Below are 18,276 nucleotides of genomic sequence, written 5' to 3'. Positions count from 1 at the left end.
CCTTTGTGTTCAACAACAAAACAAATCACCAAAGGTTAATACAAACATGACTTTTATTTATTTTTTTATCATTCACAATTTAGGAAAACAGCTTCAGGGCTTACATTCAGGAAAATACAGATAAAGACAAAGCAGCCGTGTTGTAAATAAATTCATCACACTCAAAAAGAGAAATCTGCCTTGCAAAGGAAGGGGTTTAGTGTTAAGGTAATATTCAGAAAAATCACATTGGAGTTGGCACCTTTCTCTTCACTGTGCAGGTTGGATTCTGTGAAACGACGTCGTGGTGAGACTGAAAAGCGGTCGTCGTGTCCAGATGCTGCGACTCCAGTTTGATTCGGGGATTAGGAGGCACATTAAAACATGAGCCATGGAAGGTGTCCCGAACATCTGGAGCGTCAGCAGCAGGACACAAAACATCAGGAGTTTAAATGATCAACTAAAGGAGCCAACTTTACTGTGGTTTACGCTTCGTCTCCCCCCGCAAACGGAACACATTCAGGCACCTCGAGACCAGAAATCTGATTTCAAGATGCTTCTGGGAAACGTATCCATCATCTACTGACTTAAAACAGACAATAGAGTGAAAACAAAAGCAGGGTGGAGCTCCAAATAATTTAAGGTCATAATAAAATGACCCTCTCTCTGCAAAGCGGTCGTTCATTCTCAGACTGATGGAGGTAAAAGCTGCTAACCTGCAGAGGGGGAGCGGGGAGGTTACTTTATTTCATAAGGGGAAGTTAAGAGCAGGCTGGAGCTTTTACTAAAATATGTTCTTAAATTTCAATATTTTTACCATTTCATAAATAATTAGATTTCTTCATGATTTAAAAAAAAGTGGCCATATGCAATCTGATCCACCATGGCGTTGTGTAGTTAGTGTTCTTAAGAATCAGTGCTGATATCTTCATCAAAAGTAGAGTCTCTGCTCCAGTTCATTCAGGTCCAGGTAGCGATCCAGCAGCTGCAGCAGCTCGCCGGCACTCGGCATGTCAAACATCGTCCATCAGAGATCGAGTGTATTTGCTCACACACACTCATTACGACCTCAGAGTGCCGCAGCCACCACATGCTGGTTACATTTCGGTGCCTTGCTGGTAGATAAGCTTGTTCATTTTCTCTCTAAAAAAAAAAAGCAATTTGGCTTGTAAAATTAACAGATTGGAGAAAACTGGTCCGTAGCTGCGTGTGGTCCTCAGTTGAGTTTGATGGGCAGGTCCGCTCCATATTTGCGGAGCAACTTGCCGTGGTTGTGGTCGACGGACCAGAGAGGAGGGAGGTGACGAGGGCGCATGGTGTTGAGGAAGTGCTGCCTCCAGCGACGCTCCAGGACCATCAGGCCCTGCAGGCCCCGCTCGGCGTGGGCTCGCACCACCTTCAGACCGTGAGGGATGTACGCCTCGTTAAAGATCCTTCAGAGGAGAGAGGAGCGGTCAGAGGGAGACGGCAGAGTCTGTACAGTGTAATCACTTCCTCTACAAAGACTTCAGGCAGCGCAGTAGACTGATGAACTACGTGGGCCAGTATTGGATTATCATTAGCAGTGTTACATGGACGTATGTTTTACATTCTGACTTCACCATTTACATGAGTGCCAAATACAGTGAGTGGAAGAATTTCACTGGAGTAAAACTTTTCTACAAGTAGTTCCACCCACTGTGAAGTGACGATTCTGATCAAGAAGAATAAAAATATCTTTTTTTCACAAATTAATTGAGAAAATTCACTTGCAGATGGACACAGGTGTGTCTTTGGAATGGTTTCTGGTTCAAAGGATTCAGGCTACGTCCATCTTTTCAAAACACCCGTCTGAACAACTCATGTTTGAGGTGGTTTAAAAGTGTCACCATTGAAATGTTTGGCCAGAGGTTTTTTCAAAAACAGAAAAAGTTCCTGCTCAAAACATCTGTTGGTCTCTTTAATGTCTTAAGCATTGTGTGTTGTGCAAGGATAATACTGGCAAATATAAAACATTTGGTTGAGGTTTAGGTGAAGAAAACCTTTTCAAACTCAGGTAAGACTAAATAACCACACTGATATAAATTTAAGTCTAAATTCACAGATTTATTTGGTTTTGTAAACTCACCTCGTCTCCAAACCGGCTGCCTGCTGCAGCGCCTCGTCCGTCAGCTCCTGCTCCTCGTCCGTGTTGAGGAAGCTCTTGATCAAAGTCTGCAGCTCCTCTCGTCGCTGCTCCGGCAGTCCTTCCCCGGCGGTGAGCAGAGCCCGAGCCGCCGAGCGAACCCGCCTTCGGTCCGAGTCCTCCAGCAGGCGGACTCCCTCCTCGCAACCCTGAGGGGCGGAGAACTCTTCAGCCAGCTGCTGCTTCAGGAAGCCGTCGTGCACGTTAGAAGCGGCGTGGCAGCTGGTGCAGAGCAGCAGGATGTCGTGGGAGTTGTGGTCCTTCATCTCGGTGGGAAAATGCCGTCTGTACTCATGCGGCACAATGTTTTTCCTGTGGGACGTAGGAAAATATGAATTAATCTGTCATGAACTCATGCGTCACACCTTAATTAAACATGACATAAAATTTTGTGATGTATTCCTGGAAGAGTTTTTTTTTTTTTATTGACCAATTATCTGAGTCAATTAAAAAGCACATAAAAATAAAGGTGAAAGCTTCTGAAGGGTGAGGATTTTGTGGCTTTTCTCTGACTCATATCCCTGGAAATTTTTGCATTTGGACAAAAAGCAAACAAACAAACAAAAAAAAACACCAGACAGCTTTTTAGCAAAAACCCCCCCTAAATTACAGATTAACTTAAAAGTCAAACCTGATGTAGGAATCTGCTTTGCCACAGACCACACACAGATTCTCCTTCGCCGTGAGATAATAGTCCTGTTGGGAGTCGGGACGTCCCGACGGCTCAAACAGCAACCTCACGACAAAAGGATCTTCACTCTGGAGAACTGGGGCAGATACAGATATTTCAATTTTATGTTGAGAGATATAAATGCAGAAATCATGACATGCAAGCCAAAGTTGAGAGCAACACCTTGTTCCCACCAGACACATTTGAGCTGCTTCTCTGAGTTTTAAATTTCACTAAATACTGTGAAGCAGCTTGTGTTTCATGCAACATCGACCCCCAAGTGTCCTGAGTCTATTTTCTTCCTCCTTAATTGGGTAACGGCACCGACTGACACTTCAAAATGCCTTCAGAGAGCAGCAGTACTAAAAATGTGACTCAGGATTTGGCTGCTTTCACTTTGAGGCTGTTGTAGACAAGGTGTTAACAGGAGCCTGCAGATAATAACAGGGTTACTCTCTCAGATCGTGACAATGAATTGACAGAAAAGTTAAAACCTACAACATGCAACTTTGTCACATCGTGTGTACTTGCTCAACTGCTGTTAGCCTAAGGCAGGCATGTTGAGTGTTTGTGATTCAAACAAGTTGGCAGTGGGTGAACTGACTAAATTGAAGCAGCCAGACATAAAAAAACAAAACAAAAAACGACTTCCTATAGAAAGAAGGAAGGGTCACTCGGTCACCACATCTGGCTTTGGTGCCAGATTGAGGTGACAGCTGTATCACAGTCGATGGGAGACACATGGAGAAAAACACTAAAACCCAATATATCTACATCATATGACTCCTGATGAAGAAATGCCTCCAGAAAATTAAAGAACACACTTCAGGAATAAATTGCATGTTGTATATCTTAAACCTGCAGTACGGAACTTTTGTCTCCCCCTTCTGGCAATGTGAGTTATTAACCGAACACCGTCAACATGCTCCTCATAGACCCCACCATACTCTTGGTTGCTGTAGCTTTAAAAACAAACACATTGTTTGTGGTGCGCAGCGTGGCAAAGTCACCAAAGATTCAAGATGTAAAAAAAGTATCTCTGGCAGCAATAGGTTAGGCATTGTGTGGACTATATGTGCCACGATATACAGTCGACAACTGTGAAATAGAAAAATGAAATATAGCTAGCTACTACCAAAGTTTGACAATGTAATAGATGTTATTTATATGTAAAAGCACCGCACAGCAGGTTTAAAGACGAATGTTGTGCTGTGTTAGTAATGTTCACATGGAGTTATCCAGTGTACCTCCTATTCCTTTATCTAGGTACCATTTGGCTTTCTTCTTGTCGCAGGTACACAGAGGCTGGTTATCTGGTGCATGGAGGAAGCAGTTATCATAGAGAGGACTTTTCCTGTAACAGAGACAGAAAGGTTGATTCAGAGATTTTTTTTTTTCCTGTAACAAAACTCAATACATTCATTGAAACAATAATCATAAAACTGTAAAGACACAAGGGTAAAATCAGCATCTAGCATTCTATTTTTGTCCATTCAGCAGCTTTCTGCAGAGTTTCAACTGTTTATAGACAATAAATAAAGGCTGATTGTTATATTTTCTTGACTTTGATAGTATGACATCCATCCTCACCTGGCAGAATAGCCCACACCCAGCGGTTTCCTCTTGTTATTCTTTCGAGGGTCTGGGACTTGCTGATCTCCAGACTCCGGGCTTTCATAAGTGGGTGGTTTCCGCGTCCTCCGCCTCCTCTCTCCATCAGCGGCTTTGTCCTCTCCGTCTCCTCGGCCTCTGAAGGGCACGTCCACCAGGCCCTGGCAGCGGGCGGCCAACTCAGAGTAAGAACACCCGCTGGATAAAACGGGACCGGCTTCGGAGCTGAGGCTGAGGAGGTGAAGGAAGAGAGCGATGGACACTTGGGCATCTCTGGCAGCGTAAGTCATCTGGAGTGAAGAAATGACAAAACATTTAGAGGAAAACAGTATCAAGTAGTGAAGTGGGTGGAGCCCCTGTTTCCAGGAAATATCCCTATCACCTAATCCGCTCAGATGAAGGAAAATTTAAATTAATTCAAAGTTAAGTCAAAATACAGCTTATTAGCAGAATTTCAAGCTCTGTGATTGAAGGTTTCTTGCCAAAATGCATCTTCACTTCTCACCTTACAGTACATGTTTATACTCACAAGCTAGTAACAAAATATTTTCTTATGCTGATGATTCAACCAGGAGAGTTTCATGCCAATTTTAGCTGTGAAGCACTCCAACTGTCAGTCACCGAATGTTGTCAAATGGGAAAATGAAATTGATTTCTAGAACGGAGGACACTCAAAATAGCTCCTCACACTCCTCAATCATCTAAAAGTGCTGATTTATTCATTGAGGAGAGCTGAAAATGTGAAGTATGAAAAATGTGGGGAGTACTGAAATATAATAAATCATCACCTGCTCCAGGGTCAGTTGATCTGCCTCCCAGTCACTGCAGCGCAGCGCCAGAGATTTATCTAGAGATACATTCAACAGATCTGCTGCCAGAGACTTCAGACTGAGGCCATTATTCACTGTAGTTAGCCTGAAAATGGAGACAGAATTCAAAAGGATCATTTGCAAGTTACAAACAACATGGCCAGCATAAACAAATAGTAAGAAACAGACTCTACCTTTGTCTTAAGGCAAGGTAGCGCAGGTCAACTGTACATGTCATCGACAGACCGTAGTCACGCGTCAGACGCTTTCCGTCTTCATAGCAACCGACGCCGACTTTCAAAATGTGAGGGTCTCGGAGGACTTCCATTAAGCTGAGAGGGAAAGTCTGCAGGCTGCTGCGAAACGCCTGCAGCCTCACCAGGACACACAGACCTGAATATGTAGCCATCTGTAAAAGAGAGACCGCAGAGGCTCTGCCTTTCACAGAAACCTGTGACGGGAAACGACAGCCAGGTCAGAAAAAAAAAACAGGAGCAGTTTTGAAATGTTAGAGGAAACGTTATTTTTCCTCTTGGTATATAAAAACATGAGAAAGGTATTTCTTACGGCGGCGACTTTTACCCATTCACAGTCAAGCCCCAGCACAGGTAGGACAGACAGCTCCTTCTGCATCAGTGGCCACAGCTGCAGCCACTCCTCCTCAGAGCTCACCATCACTGGTTTCGCCCCAAGCAGCTGTTCGGAAGACGGTATCTGCAGAAGCGGCAGTTGTGTGGTCTGACACTCCACAGCCTTCAACTCTTTCGCCTGGAGAGGTGTTTGGGTGAGCTGATACTCCACGGCTGGAAACTCCTTTTCCACAGGACACGGAGCTTCCACAGGATCAGCCGCCTTCTGAACGGAAGGCAGCTTCCTCCTTTTCGTTCGGTAAACTCGCCATATGAGCAGCCCTCCTAAAGTGGCCCCTAATACTGTTGTTATGACAGCAGTTAAAGGCCCTCGATGAGACATGTTGGCTTGTAGTGATCTTAAGCTGGCTGAAAAGTGCAAACCTATAACAGCAAAAAAACAAAAACAATCCACAAGCCCAGTTGATCGACAGTGTTCAGATCTGCATGTCCTAAACTGAACTCTTGTTAGGAAAAGGTGAGTGATGTCTCACCTCTCCTGTGTCAGTGGGGTCCCATGTAAATCTGGCTCCGTTTCTGTGATCTGTGCAGGAACTGCATCTCTCTGGAGCAAGAAAATCAACACAACAGCCCCCCCATTAATAAACAAACAGTATATTTAATGTTTCATCTGTGTTTGACATTATCCGATGGAGAAACTTGTGCATAAAAAAAAAAAAAAAACGAACTTGATAGATGTGATGTCAATGAACCCAAAACTGATGTGTCAGATTATGTGACCCTGATAAACAGAGCAGGTATTAACACATATGTGCTCCTGTCTGTGTCCTGTGATCAAATTCGCTTTTCTCTAACTTAGAACTATCAAAATGTTAGATCCTGTCTACAACTGTAAACACTACAGAGGCGCCATGTTTGGTAACAAGCAGCTAGAGAAGTAAATAACGTCCGACTAAAAAAACAGCTTGCAGTGCCAAGACAGGCAATAATTTACTGGGTCACTGGATTTTGTGTTACACAGGTCAAGTTGTGCCACGTTAGCTACCTATTTAGCTCGCTTGCTAATGGTTGTTAGCAAGCCACTAAGCTTAATCCAAGACCAGGATGGACAGCAGCGCTCTTTAAATTGAAAAGTGTCTTGTTACGTGATTAAGTCTTAGGGTTCACACGAGTTCATATGCAGCACCGAGCTCTGGTGTGTGTGCTGTCAATTGACAGCTGAAGTGAACGCAAGGCTATCAGTTAGCTAGCAACTAGCATTAGCAGCACAACTTCTACTAACCACCAGATGTGGCACAACATCGTCAAAAACTACTCTCTCTCCTGAAATGAAAACTTATTCCACAGGTAATATCGTCGGGCATGAGTTCATGTCTTAGCCTAGTTAGATTTGCCCATTAAAGCGAAGTTTACACAGCGCTTTCCTGGTTAGCAGCTACAGCTAGCCGGTTAATTTGCTAACTTGTCACCTCTGCGGTTTATACAGCCCGTCTAACTGCCGCTGAACGTAACACATTAATGCATAACAACAAATAAAACTTCTATGTACTGATACGAGAAGTTTGAGTCTTACCTTTACGTGTTAACACAACACAACGCCAGTTTTTCACACATGTACACTTGCTTTACTTTGCTGAACTGAACCATGTCTTCCGGCCTGTATTTATAATGGCGCTGCCGCACCGGGGCGCAGATCTCCGGCCAGCGACACCTGTCGGCCGGAGGGAGTAACAACAGGCAAAACCAACACAACAGCATCACTGCTGCAGCCACACAGGAAACTATTTGCTCAACAACACTGTTTATATAATCTTATCTGTTTGAATATAGTGTAATATAATTATAAGTATATTATATTATATGTAATTGCACCCTACATGCTTTTGTGATGCTTATTGCTTAAGTGCAAAGACATGAATTGTCAAAAGAATATAATCTACTCAGCAGCAAAATTTCTTGTAACCTGCAATTATTTTCCTTGAAATCCATTGATTTCTTTAAATATTATGTATGCGTCTACAAGGCCTGCAACTAATCATTATTTTTATTAGAGATTAAATAAACTGGATTTACGAACAAACCAAATGAAGGTTTTTTCTGTTGTTTGTTTTTGTTTTTTTTTACATTTTAACAGATGGAATCACTGAATGTTTGTTGTTTTTTATGAAAACATAAAAATAATTGTACCCCAAGGAGTATTACCTGTTTCATTATCAGTGTGAAACAGATTCTGCTGTTTGCATGAACATGAAGGTTTTCACTCAAGAACACAGACCACGTTTCCTCTACCACCATCAATTTATTCAATCTTTTAGCTTCAACCGAAGAAGTGGAATAAAGTAATGAAATAATTACAAAATGGAAAAATAGATCAGATAATAGATCGTATTCACAGGTTTGATTTAAAAAAATAAAAACATGACAGAGAGAAATCATGACAGTGAGAGATGAAACGGTTTTTGTTTTTTTTAATTATTTATCTCCCTGTAGTTTTCTGCTGACCGTCAGAACCCCAGCAGGCTAACGGAGGTCAGGGCAGCTCAGCAGGCAGCAACGCAACTGACTAACCCATGTTGATCAAGGTCACCTGTGAGGTCAAATCATCTACTTTAGTGCTTGTGCAAAATAAAAGTTTAGAAATCAACTACTTAAAAAATAATAATATAAGATGTGGAGAAAGAGGAGATGACTCATCCTACTCTGTTAAATAAAAAAAACAAAATAAGAAAAAAAAAAACGATTATCACACAAAAAAAGAACGACAATGAAGACAGAAAAAAGTAAAATGTGAAGTTCTGATGTGTACTAAACTACTGAAAACTGAGCACAGGTAAGAGAGGCAACCAGCTGGGCACCACCACCATTGCTAGGTCCACATTGATTGTTGCTGCAATGATTCCCTATTTACAGTGAGATGCTTCGCATCCAATCACAGGATGGAACAGACGGAAATCAAAAGATTTTTCTTCAAAAATAAAACAATAAAACACGAAAGTAAAGCAGCTGTCCCTTCACAAAATCTCTTTACATCACATTAAAAATTAGCACTGCTGTGAGCTGTGTGTACAGTATAGATTCTTTATAGATATATATATATATATTTATGTATAATATATACGGTCATTTCTTGTATACACGAACATGTAACTCATTGTAGCTAGCCTGTGCCTTTGGCACGATTACTTACAACTCTTCTGTTAGATTCCAAAGCTATTTAAAATATACTTAATGCATAAAAATAAAGATTTTGGCATTGTCTCACTCTATTCTTCTGATTGGGAAGTTGTTAATGAGAACTTCTCATCTGGAAGATGAGTTCTCTCAGTGCTGCAGTTCTTCTGCCAGGTGAGGGAGGTCTCGTCCTGTCAACAGGGGGCGCTGGGAGCAGGGCTGAGTGAAGGTGGGCAGGGAAGGGGAGCCACCACACCTGGGTGGGTGGTAGGGGGCTGACTGGGGCCTGGGTGTGGCTCAGCACAGATATTCCACAGGGTAATGACGACCTTGCGCTCCACAGCACAAACAAAACAATACAGACGATGCTAATGAAATGCCTGGGGAGCTGCACCCTCGTTAACAGCAACCTGCTTTGTTTTTTTTCTCCCCTTACTGTTGTGCACAGATCTGCTCCCTGCTGATTCACCCACTGCCCTCCACCGTCTCTCCCCTGCTGAGCTTGTCCACTGAAACCGAGATGAAGAGAGACAGGAGGACATTCCCCTTTCTTCTTTAGTCAATAACCTGTCTGCTCCCTCGTCTAAAATGGCCTCCTTATCGCCAGTTCTTTCTAACTTCAAACAGTCTTCAGAGCTGGATCTCAAAGGTCTTGTGCAGCTCAGTGGAGAAGGGATTTGTCGGAGAGGGTGTGGTGCGCTGGCGTGAACGGCCCTCCAATGCTGCCCACTGGGCCTCAAAGGCATCTTCCTGCGGCGGTGGGAGGGGCTGAGTGGCTGGGGATGATGGAGCGAGTTGGGACGAAGCAGCCCAGCTGTCTGCCCCATTGAAGGTCACACTACCATTAGATGGCTGGAGGGGAGCAGGGTTCATTGCTGTGGCCTGTGGGGGTTTGATAAACGGGCTGACGTTGGCGACAGCCTGGGCATCATGCTGGGGTGTGGTGGAGGCCGGGACGGGGAATGGCTGGGGTTGCGTGGCGGAGCCGAACACATGAGCCACCATCTGTGAGGGAGTGATGCCAACCACAGGCACGCTGGGCTGAGGGAACGGCAGCCCGTTCGGCATCGGGTAGGAGGCTGGAGCCTGAGAGTGGAAGGCGGGCTGGCGAGGGGGCAACATGGGCACGGTGGAGGGCAGAGAGGACATGAAGGCCACCGGGGGAACAGAGGGAGCAGACGCCACAGGCACCGGCATGGGGGCTGTGAACGGCTGGTTGGGTGGCGTCGCTGCTGCCATGTTTGGATTAGGCTGCGGGGCACGGACCGACTTCGTAACTTCTTCTAACCAGCGATCTGCTTCTGATGGTGTGCGTTTGTGGGAGGGCATGACTGGGGAGGATGTGGGGGGGACCACTATCACTGGAGTAGGGGATGACCAGTTACTTCCTGTTGGCAGAAAGTGAACAGAAATAAATATGCATGAATACATGTCAAAAACTGATCTAAAGAACTAGATTGAAATTTGGGGGAAAATAGTGTGTTCATTGGCTTTCTGTTGGAGAAATAAAAAAGAAGATCCATAGACAGCAGCTGGCCAGCTTAGCTTTTCTTAGCTTAAAATGGAATTTAGATATTCTTAAACCTGGGCCCTATACTGTGTTTGGGTGTGTAAATGATTAATACTTATTAAACAAAAAAAAGGCCTATATCTGTTGGAATCGTTTCAGTTTTGTTGTCCGACACTTGGAATAAAAACTTTCGCTTGCCAGGGGCAAAAACAAGCACTTTTAGCACATGTAACTTTGTCACAGTTGCCCCACAGGATTAAACTGCAGCAACTGTAGCCATCTGAGGAGATCTACTGGACCGATTACAAGATGTCTGGTAAGTATGAACCATACACACCAAAATATGTAGATAAGGGGCCAAGGTTTACCAATACCGCTATCAGCCTTTAACATAAAGACTGAAAACAGCTTACCTGACTCTTTTTGAAGGGAACAAAATCAGCCCAACATCACATCCAAAGCTCACTTATACACACATTATATATAATCTATTTAATTCATAAAAAAATGATGTGTAACAACAACAGTTTGCCATTGCTATGATGCCAGGTTATGTGCTGGACTTTCCACCAACCATCAAACATATTTCCTAAACAACTTGACATCCATGTATTCTGGTCCCATCTTCGACAACATGATGCAAGTATAGGAGTGTTCCCTGTGATAGCAAACTTTTTCAATTTAGCCTCTCTGAAGTGCTGCTTACCTGGCTGTGCCGAGGCCGGGGCCCCTGCTGGGGTCTTAGCCCAGGGGTTAGTGTCTCGAGCAGGCAGAGCGGGGGGCAGAACTGTGGGGTTAGCAGTAGCAGCAGCAGGAACAGAGAAGGCGGGAGCTGTGCCGTTCACTACAGCAGATAAGAGACAGAAGCTAGTACGAGCAAGCCTGTGTGTCGGGTGACGTGGAGCGATCTTTTGTTAGACATGCACAATATTAACGTGCAAGTGTTAATCACACACGTAATTTACACGTTACAAATGTGAGCAGGCACACATTCTCTAACTGCAAGCATAACAATCGTCGCTGGAAGTCTAGTCCCTTCCTACAGAGCTGAATGACAAAGAAATTCAGCCAGAATGTGGGCAATGAATGAGACTGTTGGCCACAAATGTTGGCCACTGAGAACATTTGGCGGTCTCCTGCAGCAAACAACCAATCTATTAGTGTGTACTTCCCTTCTCCCCTAGGGAGAGAGGAAGTTTGGCCTGGCAAGTGCAAAAAAAATAAATAAATTCTATTCTAAATTAATGTCTTTTTATAACCACAAGAAGCTAAAAAATGTTGCTCTACATTATGATTCAGTTTTTTTAATCAATGCTAGAAGATTAGCCATTTCTTGCCAACTGGAACTCATTCATTGAAACGGTTAATACAGAGCAGCAAAAATGTCTAATTAGTCCAAAGGACTGAGCTACACATGTTAGATATTAAGGATTTAAGAAGAGGTTTTGTTGGTGTTACCTGGTGCGACAGGAGACTGTGGGGATGAAGCTGGTTTGGGCATTGGTGCCGAGGAGAAGGGGTCCTCCGGGGGTCCACTGAAAGCCGATGTGATCTGCGTGCACAGCGAGCTGATGCTGTCGCTTTCTCCTTCTACCTCCGGGACTGGAGGGGAAACACGAGAGAAAAGTTAATAATAGAAGCAAACTACAGACTAGGGAGCAGCTTCTTTACCTGGGCTGTCCTCCTCCTGCTAATGCACAGCCTGACAGTTTGGCCTCACCTGTGTTCTTCATGGGGAAGTCAGACTTGCGCTGCATGGTGGAGGGCAGCTCGTTCATTCGCAGTGACAGCTGTCGTTTGAAGGGAGAAGTCTTCTGACTGAGGACCGGGAAGCCCCTGAAGGAGCCCTGTCTGGCGATAACATCGGCCGGTGCGTGTCTGCGTGGTATCGCCTGGGGTCCCAGGGTGGCCAGAGAGGGAGGCGGGGAAGACGAGGGGGATGGTGAGCCTCCCGTCTGGTGTGCCGCAGAGTTCGTCACACCCATGGTCGAGTTTCCAGCAACATTAACATCTGTCTCTGCTGTAAGAGAAAAATTCAAGCAATGAAATTAAACTTTAAAAAAAAAAAACCCCACCAATTCTGACTTGTGTTGACGTTAAATTGACTACATTTACAGACCATTTTTAGCATCCTGTAGCTGCCTCATGACTTCCTCCCGTTCTGCCGCCTCTGTTGCCGTAGTAACACGAAATGAGCCTTCACGAGTGAAAGTGGTTCTGTTGGCGTCAAAGGTTGCCGTGACCCCACACTCCTTCTCCCGTTTCTGTTTTCGCTCCAGACAGGCGGCAAATGCACAACCCACAGCGTGACTGAGACGCTCGCCCTGAAAAAGACAATGCAAAAAAAATAAGGTCATAAAACCAGTTATGAACAGGGTAAAAACCCATTATAAAGATTTAATGAAACACATTAAAGACATTATATGTCCTAAATATTTCATCGGAAGTGTGAGCAGTCTTCAAACATGTACTGAACATCAATTATGATTTAACAGTATTGCAGGATGGGTGCTTACTGAGTCTTTAATGGCCATAAAACAATGACAGATCCAGCGTCGCGTGGTGCCGTCTCTGCAGATGTAAGAGAACGCCCTCTCAAAGTTACGATCCGGAGCGCAGAATGACACCTTCTCTATTGTCTGGTCCAGAATCAAGTCCTGCAAAAAGCATCATCAGTGAAATGATGTTGGTAAAAAACTTTCTATTTGTCTCAGGTCTTTGACAACAAAGCTCATCACTACAGGTGTGTAAAAGGGTAAAAAAAAGAAGTCTCTCTCTTCGTTTCATAAACATCCATCTGTCATAAAATGGAAAATGCTTCACAGAAGTCATGAACACTGGTCATCAAAGCAGGTGCCCTAACAAAAAGGTTTGATGTAGTTCTGGTTTCTTCCAGCAGGGGTCAATGTAACCTTTATGGTTAACTTATATCTGATCCTGCAGGTGCACTGAGTACACATTTTCAAGGAGGGCCCTTTGCAGGTCACTAGACCAGAAGTAAGGCAGGCTCACTATCATTAACTACTGGCGCTCAGCAGCTTCCGCCTTCACTAAAGCCACGTCTACTTCCTCTGGCCGCGCTTTCTTTTTGATCAAAGTGTATCTGAGCCTGTGATGAACGACTGAAGGAACTTATTACCTTTGTTTTGTCGTCTACAACGCGAAGACCGTCTGCCGACACCCACAACACGGCTCGCACTGGCTTCTTCCCAGCCTGTGAACAAAACACAACAGGAACAGGTAGGGGTAAGAAACAAGGACACTTTCTGTTGTCCCTTCATGCCCCAATAAATTCCTTTCCCTTTGTACCATTTCTTGGCACCTAGTCATAAAAAAGACAGTTGACACACACACACACACACACAAAGCACACCTGTAAACAAAGAGAAAACACCAGGTAAGACATGAAAGAGAAGTAGTTTTTTTCTGAGTGCTGTGTCATTCAGTAGGACCCCAAATTTAATAAAAGAAACAAGAGGTTTGGTTTTGAGAAACGGTGCACTGATGCAGTCAACAGTGGTGGCCCCGTTTGTTAGAATAACAACAATAAAGTATTTGTGTGTTCACAAGAAAGTACATTCACACAAACTGTTCATTGTTCAATTCTTGGTTCATTTGAAGAAGAGCTGAAGGGAGAGAAGGCACGCCTGTTAATACAAAACACAAACACACACACACACACACGGAAACACAAAAAAAAGTGCCCCACCCCAGCCTAAACCACCCCACCTGCTCAAAGACACATGCATCATTGTGTTTGTCTCTCTCCAAACAGACGCCCCCCACCCGCTTTGTGTACGAGTGTGTGTTTCTTCCAGCCTTCAGATGTGATCAAAGGAGGTGAGGTGTTACGTGAGAGAAGGAAAAATAATAATAACGCTCATAATAAAAGAGATACACTCAAGACACACAAAGCAATAACTTACTTTTGCAAAGAATCCTTTGAAGAATTTCCTGTCCTGGAAGTGGATGTGGTAAGAAGGGAGGGTGGGTGAGAGGGGTGGAGGAGACGGGGGGAGGAACAAGGCATGAAAATGTTACCTAAGAAGTCTAAAAATTGTCTGGAGCCCAGAGGAAGGGATTTGATTTGGGGTTTTTTTTCTTTCTTTTTCATAGGTGGAGGTGAAGCTGTGTTATGAGTGAGTGAGTGAGTGAAGCGATGGATCAAGTAGCTCCACATGATTCCATACTCATGGAGGTTTTGATGGGTGATGTTGTGGTTGTTATTGTCTTAATGATGATTAGTACTATCACACAGGAAGCCGATAAACCATATCATTGTTCCCAGCAGAGCCCTCGCGACAGCAGGAAGTGACACCCCGAGGTTTCTTCTGTGATTTAAATAAACAAACAACAACAAACCCTACACGGCTGTACAGTCCCACAGCTAACACAGCACACCAAGCTGCCTGGACGGAGGAGATAAAGATGGCGGACCCTCAGGTGTGGGAGTGTGTCTACGTGAGTATCTGGAGGAGATAATCCCAAATCCCAAATCCCATTTTCATTCTTTTCTCTTCTGATTCCTAGACCGAGACGTGGTCACTCCATGGTTGTTCAGCAGACAGAAACAGATTCCCACAGATGGCGGTTTGACCTCTGAGTCAAACCTGTGACTATTCACCATTCGGGCAAGAGTCGGGGGTCAAGTTTAGGCCGCCGTGACCACATAAAGAAACCAGAACCAGACCCCGACCTAGTCTTAATCCTCCCTTCTTCCCCAGAGAGTTCCTCTCCTCCCCATAAGCTGTGAAAAGGAGTGCCACTCTGCTCCTGTTACACAGCCATGGTGGAGACGGCACTCTGAGCGCCATGTTAATGCATGATTTAACGTGTTAACCAGCACCAGAGATTCATTTGAAATGAGCTAAGCACTTGTTAGTGCGTGTACGTGTGTTTGTGAGAGCAAAACAGACATGCAGATGATGGTAGAGTTTACACAGCAAGTATTAGTAAGCTATGGTTAGAGGAAACAAATCGCTACAGGGTTGAGTTAGCTTCAATGGGAGGGCAAGTGTTGGGGGAGGGGAATTGGAGATATTTTCTCTGCAACACCACAATAAAAACCTGCTTAAAAAGACAAAAAAATGTATAACACGAAACAAAAAAGTAACACAACATTCAGGCATTCAATGTGTGAACTGGGATGAAGCTACAGAAGGGGAGAAAAGCTTTCTGGGCAGAAAGGACAGCTGAGTTTTGAAAGATCAAGGTGAAGCCAACATGGCAAAAAAAATCAAACAACTGAAGCAGGAAAACCACTTTGCAGCCAACAAGCTTCACAAATAATAATGTGCAAACTTTACCTCTTTTTAAAATAGCCAACGCTGCAAACCTTTCAGTGGTACTACCAGCAAGCGGTTTGCATCAAAACAGCACTAACCACTAGGCAGGATGTGCAACAACGAATCACACATCTTGCGTAACATCTGCCGCTCGCCTACTTTGAGCAACAATTCACACCTTACAACATTTGCTACCAACATGAAACAGCGATATCTATTGAGCGAGAGCGAGAGTACTTTATCAGAGGAGACAGAAGAGATGCTTCTGCGCCTGACAGGTTGTCAAAGATTTAAAACCACCACCCTGCGCAGCTAGAAGAAGGAGGAAGGTTGCCTTTAAATCATGATTCCCGGTGAGAATAATAATTGTTCTTTGTGACAGTTTTTTTGTTGAGCTGAGCTGAGATCACGTAGCTCTGGGTAAATATACATACTCAGAAATCATCTCCAAAGGAGGGCGGAAGGGTATTAAAAATGGATCGAGCTCCCTGGTCTGAAAAGTGAAACCTTAGGCCCCAATTCTTTCCAACAGCCAGCAGGGGGGTGATACTGATATATCTGTGACAGGTCGATATTTAATCGATATATCAAATACGGTCACTTCTGACTCCAAAAGACCAAGATGGTGACAGCTATAACGTCAAACTCAAGGCTTTAAAATGGAAGTCCACATACCAATGGGCGATGGCAGAGTTACACTTGGATCTAAGGAAGTTCTTTATGTCATGACACTATGAAATATTTAGCTTAAACCACCAGCTTATACACACTGTCTGATGGACTCAGATGAATTGTCAATGGTGTGCCCTGAGGCTACTGGGTGTTCATGTACAAAATACAATTGAAATTCTTTCAGCATCTCCTGCTGTTTGAGCTCCACCCTGACTACACACAGGAAACACTCCAGGTCACTATGAGCTCCCGAGTTACAAAATCAAAAACACTCCCACTGCCAAAACACAGAATACACCTCCAGCCTCGGGCCAACAGCCAACAGCAGCAGGAAGTGATGTCATGATGACAACGCAAAAGGGCAGCTTGGAGGTTGATGGTGCCGCAGTGCAGCCTCCTCCTCCTCCTCCTCCTCCTCCACCACCCGCCTCCATCCTCCCCTCTGAGTCACGGGTGGCGGAGCTGTGAGAAAACTCTCATTACCGTCCCAAAGGCTGCTGGGAATACAATAGAGTTGGCTCTGAGCTGTAGCTGTCAGACACACACATTGACAGCTAGACCACCAACACACACCCTCCAGCACAGGATGGAAACCTACACACACTCACATACACACACTCTTTCATGTTGTTCCTTCTTATTTGTGCTCCCTGTTCTTCATCTCTCTGCTCTTAGCTTGTGTTGGGGCTGTTTGTGCCGTCGGTCTGCTCTTAGCTCATTTTCAGGAAACGGCCCTCACCAGATATTAAGTGCCTACAGGTGTGGGGCCTGGTTCCTGAGCAAATTTATTTATTAGTTCCTGGAAGTAGAGTTTGCTGCTGAGCAATATCAATTCACATCCTCTCTGTTGGTAGGAACTGTATTCGTTGCATGGCAACAGATAGCTTATTAGAGAGTCAGTGAGGACGAACTGGGAACTATCAGGGCCACGCTAATTGTATATCTGCTTAAAGGGTGGCTCTTCTTTGGTCTGGACAATTTAGATTTAACACAGATAAGTGGCAGCAGGGGCGGTAACACTGTATATCACCATTTTGCTCTGTTCCAGGCAGCAGAATCCGCCTTGCTGGCCCCATCATAACAAAGATTATAAAACTTTTCACAGAGACCTCAAACGGCATTAGATGTGAACATCTATGATTCAGATCATGAGTTGAGAACCCCTCAAGTCAAACCTCATTTTGTCAGTCGAATCACTTCACATTTCTTCTTTAGTTGCGTCACTGCAGACAGAGTAACACACGATCACAGCTTGGCAGGCCACACACTTAACAACCTGACTCTTGTCACAAAAAAATAAATCAGAAATGAAGGGCAGAGTGACTCCTCCGCTGCACTGAGCACTGGCGCTGAATGATAAGAAAAATTAACAGTCCAATATTATGAAATGTTGTGTTCCCAAGTACTCTCACAAATACAACCAGACTGATTTCCATTTTTCTCAAAGAGCTCCTGACAACACCGGAAAAAAAAATAATTAATTCATCTCATCTAAAAATTGAGACATGAAATCAAACACAAATGGTGCCGAGCTGCCAGTCTGACTGGATTGCTCGTCATTCTTCATTTGCCTGGTGAAAATGATGTTTATAGGAACCAATCTGAATGCTGATTAAGGCTCATGATTTAGATCTTTTGTTTATTGCTGAATCATTGAAGGGTGATATTTTTATGTGGATCTAACCCTCTCCTGCTATGCTATTTTTCCTGTCTGATGGCATTTAAATTTAAAGTCTAGTTAAGCTTCTTTCATCTGAATGAACAAGCACCTAGACCAGCAGTGATTGTTTTGTGGTATTTGCTGTAATGTGAACC

At 44.2% G+C, this 18,276-nt stretch overlaps 2 protein-coding genes and 1 long non-coding RNA gene across 7 annotated transcripts in view; 1 reads left to right on the top strand and 2 right to left on the bottom strand.

Annotated features, from left to right (window-relative positions):
* Positions 1–34: 34 nt before the first annotated feature.
* exd2 (exonuclease 3'-5' domain containing 2) lies at positions 35–7,486 on the bottom strand. 2 transcript variants are annotated; one of them, XM_037072146.1, is made up of 10 exons: positions 7,397–7,486; positions 6,357–6,427; positions 5,801–6,246; positions 5,428–5,684; positions 5,213–5,339; positions 4,404–4,714; positions 4,061–4,167; positions 2,775–2,910; positions 2,087–2,455; positions 35–1,412 (listed from the first exon to the last, which is right to left on the bottom strand). In XM_037072146.1, the coding sequence occupies exons 3-10, from the start codon at positions 6,203–6,205 to the stop codon at positions 1,196–1,198; spliced, it is 1,929 nt and encodes a 642-aa protein (XP_036928041.1). In that variant the 5' UTR covers positions 6,206–6,246; positions 6,357–6,427; positions 7,397–7,486; the 3' UTR covers positions 35–1,195. The 2 variants fall into 2 exon arrangements, with proteins under 2 accessions (XP_036928041.1, XP_036928042.1); XM_037072147.1 differs by having other exon boundaries at positions 5,816–6,246.
* Positions 7,487–8,102: 616 nt separating this feature from the next.
* numb (NUMB endocytic adaptor protein) overlaps positions 8,103–18,276 on the bottom strand; it is a 41,626-nt gene continuing 31,452 nt past the window's right edge. The window contains exons 4-11 of one of the 4 annotated variants that reach the window (XM_037071613.1): positions 14,431–14,463; positions 13,644–13,718; positions 13,021–13,161; positions 12,624–12,828; positions 12,225–12,524; positions 11,963–12,106; positions 11,211–11,348; positions 8,103–10,382 (exon numbers count right to left, since the gene is read on the bottom strand). In XM_037071613.1, coding sequence (XP_036927508.1) covers positions 9,625–10,382; positions 11,211–11,348; positions 11,963–12,106; positions 12,225–12,524; positions 12,624–12,828; positions 13,021–13,161; positions 13,644–13,718; positions 14,431–14,463 — 1,794 coding nt within the window. In that variant the 3' untranslated portion in view covers positions 8,103–9,624. The remainder of the gene's footprint in view (positions 10,383–11,210; positions 11,349–11,962; positions 12,107–12,224; positions 12,525–12,623; positions 12,829–13,020; positions 13,162–13,643; positions 13,719–14,430; positions 14,464–18,276) is intronic. The other 3 variants (XM_037071615.1, XM_037071614.1, XM_037071616.1) reach the window with 3 other exon arrangements.
* On the top strand, positions 14,470–16,625 carry LOC119004582. Its single transcript, XR_005070253.1, has 2 exons — positions 14,470–14,947; positions 15,035–16,625. It is a non-coding gene; the product is annotated as an uncharacterized LOC119004582 (long non-coding RNA).

The sequence above is a fragment of the Acanthopagrus latus genome, chromosome 16 (genome assembly GCF_904848185.1).
Source record: "Acanthopagrus latus isolate v.2019 chromosome 16, fAcaLat1.1, whole genome shotgun sequence".
Lineage (NCBI taxonomy): Eukaryota > Metazoa > Chordata > Actinopteri > Spariformes > Sparidae > Acanthopagrus > Acanthopagrus latus.
Note: the sequence above shows the minus strand (reverse complement) of the source record. Positions and strands in the feature narration are given on the sequence as shown.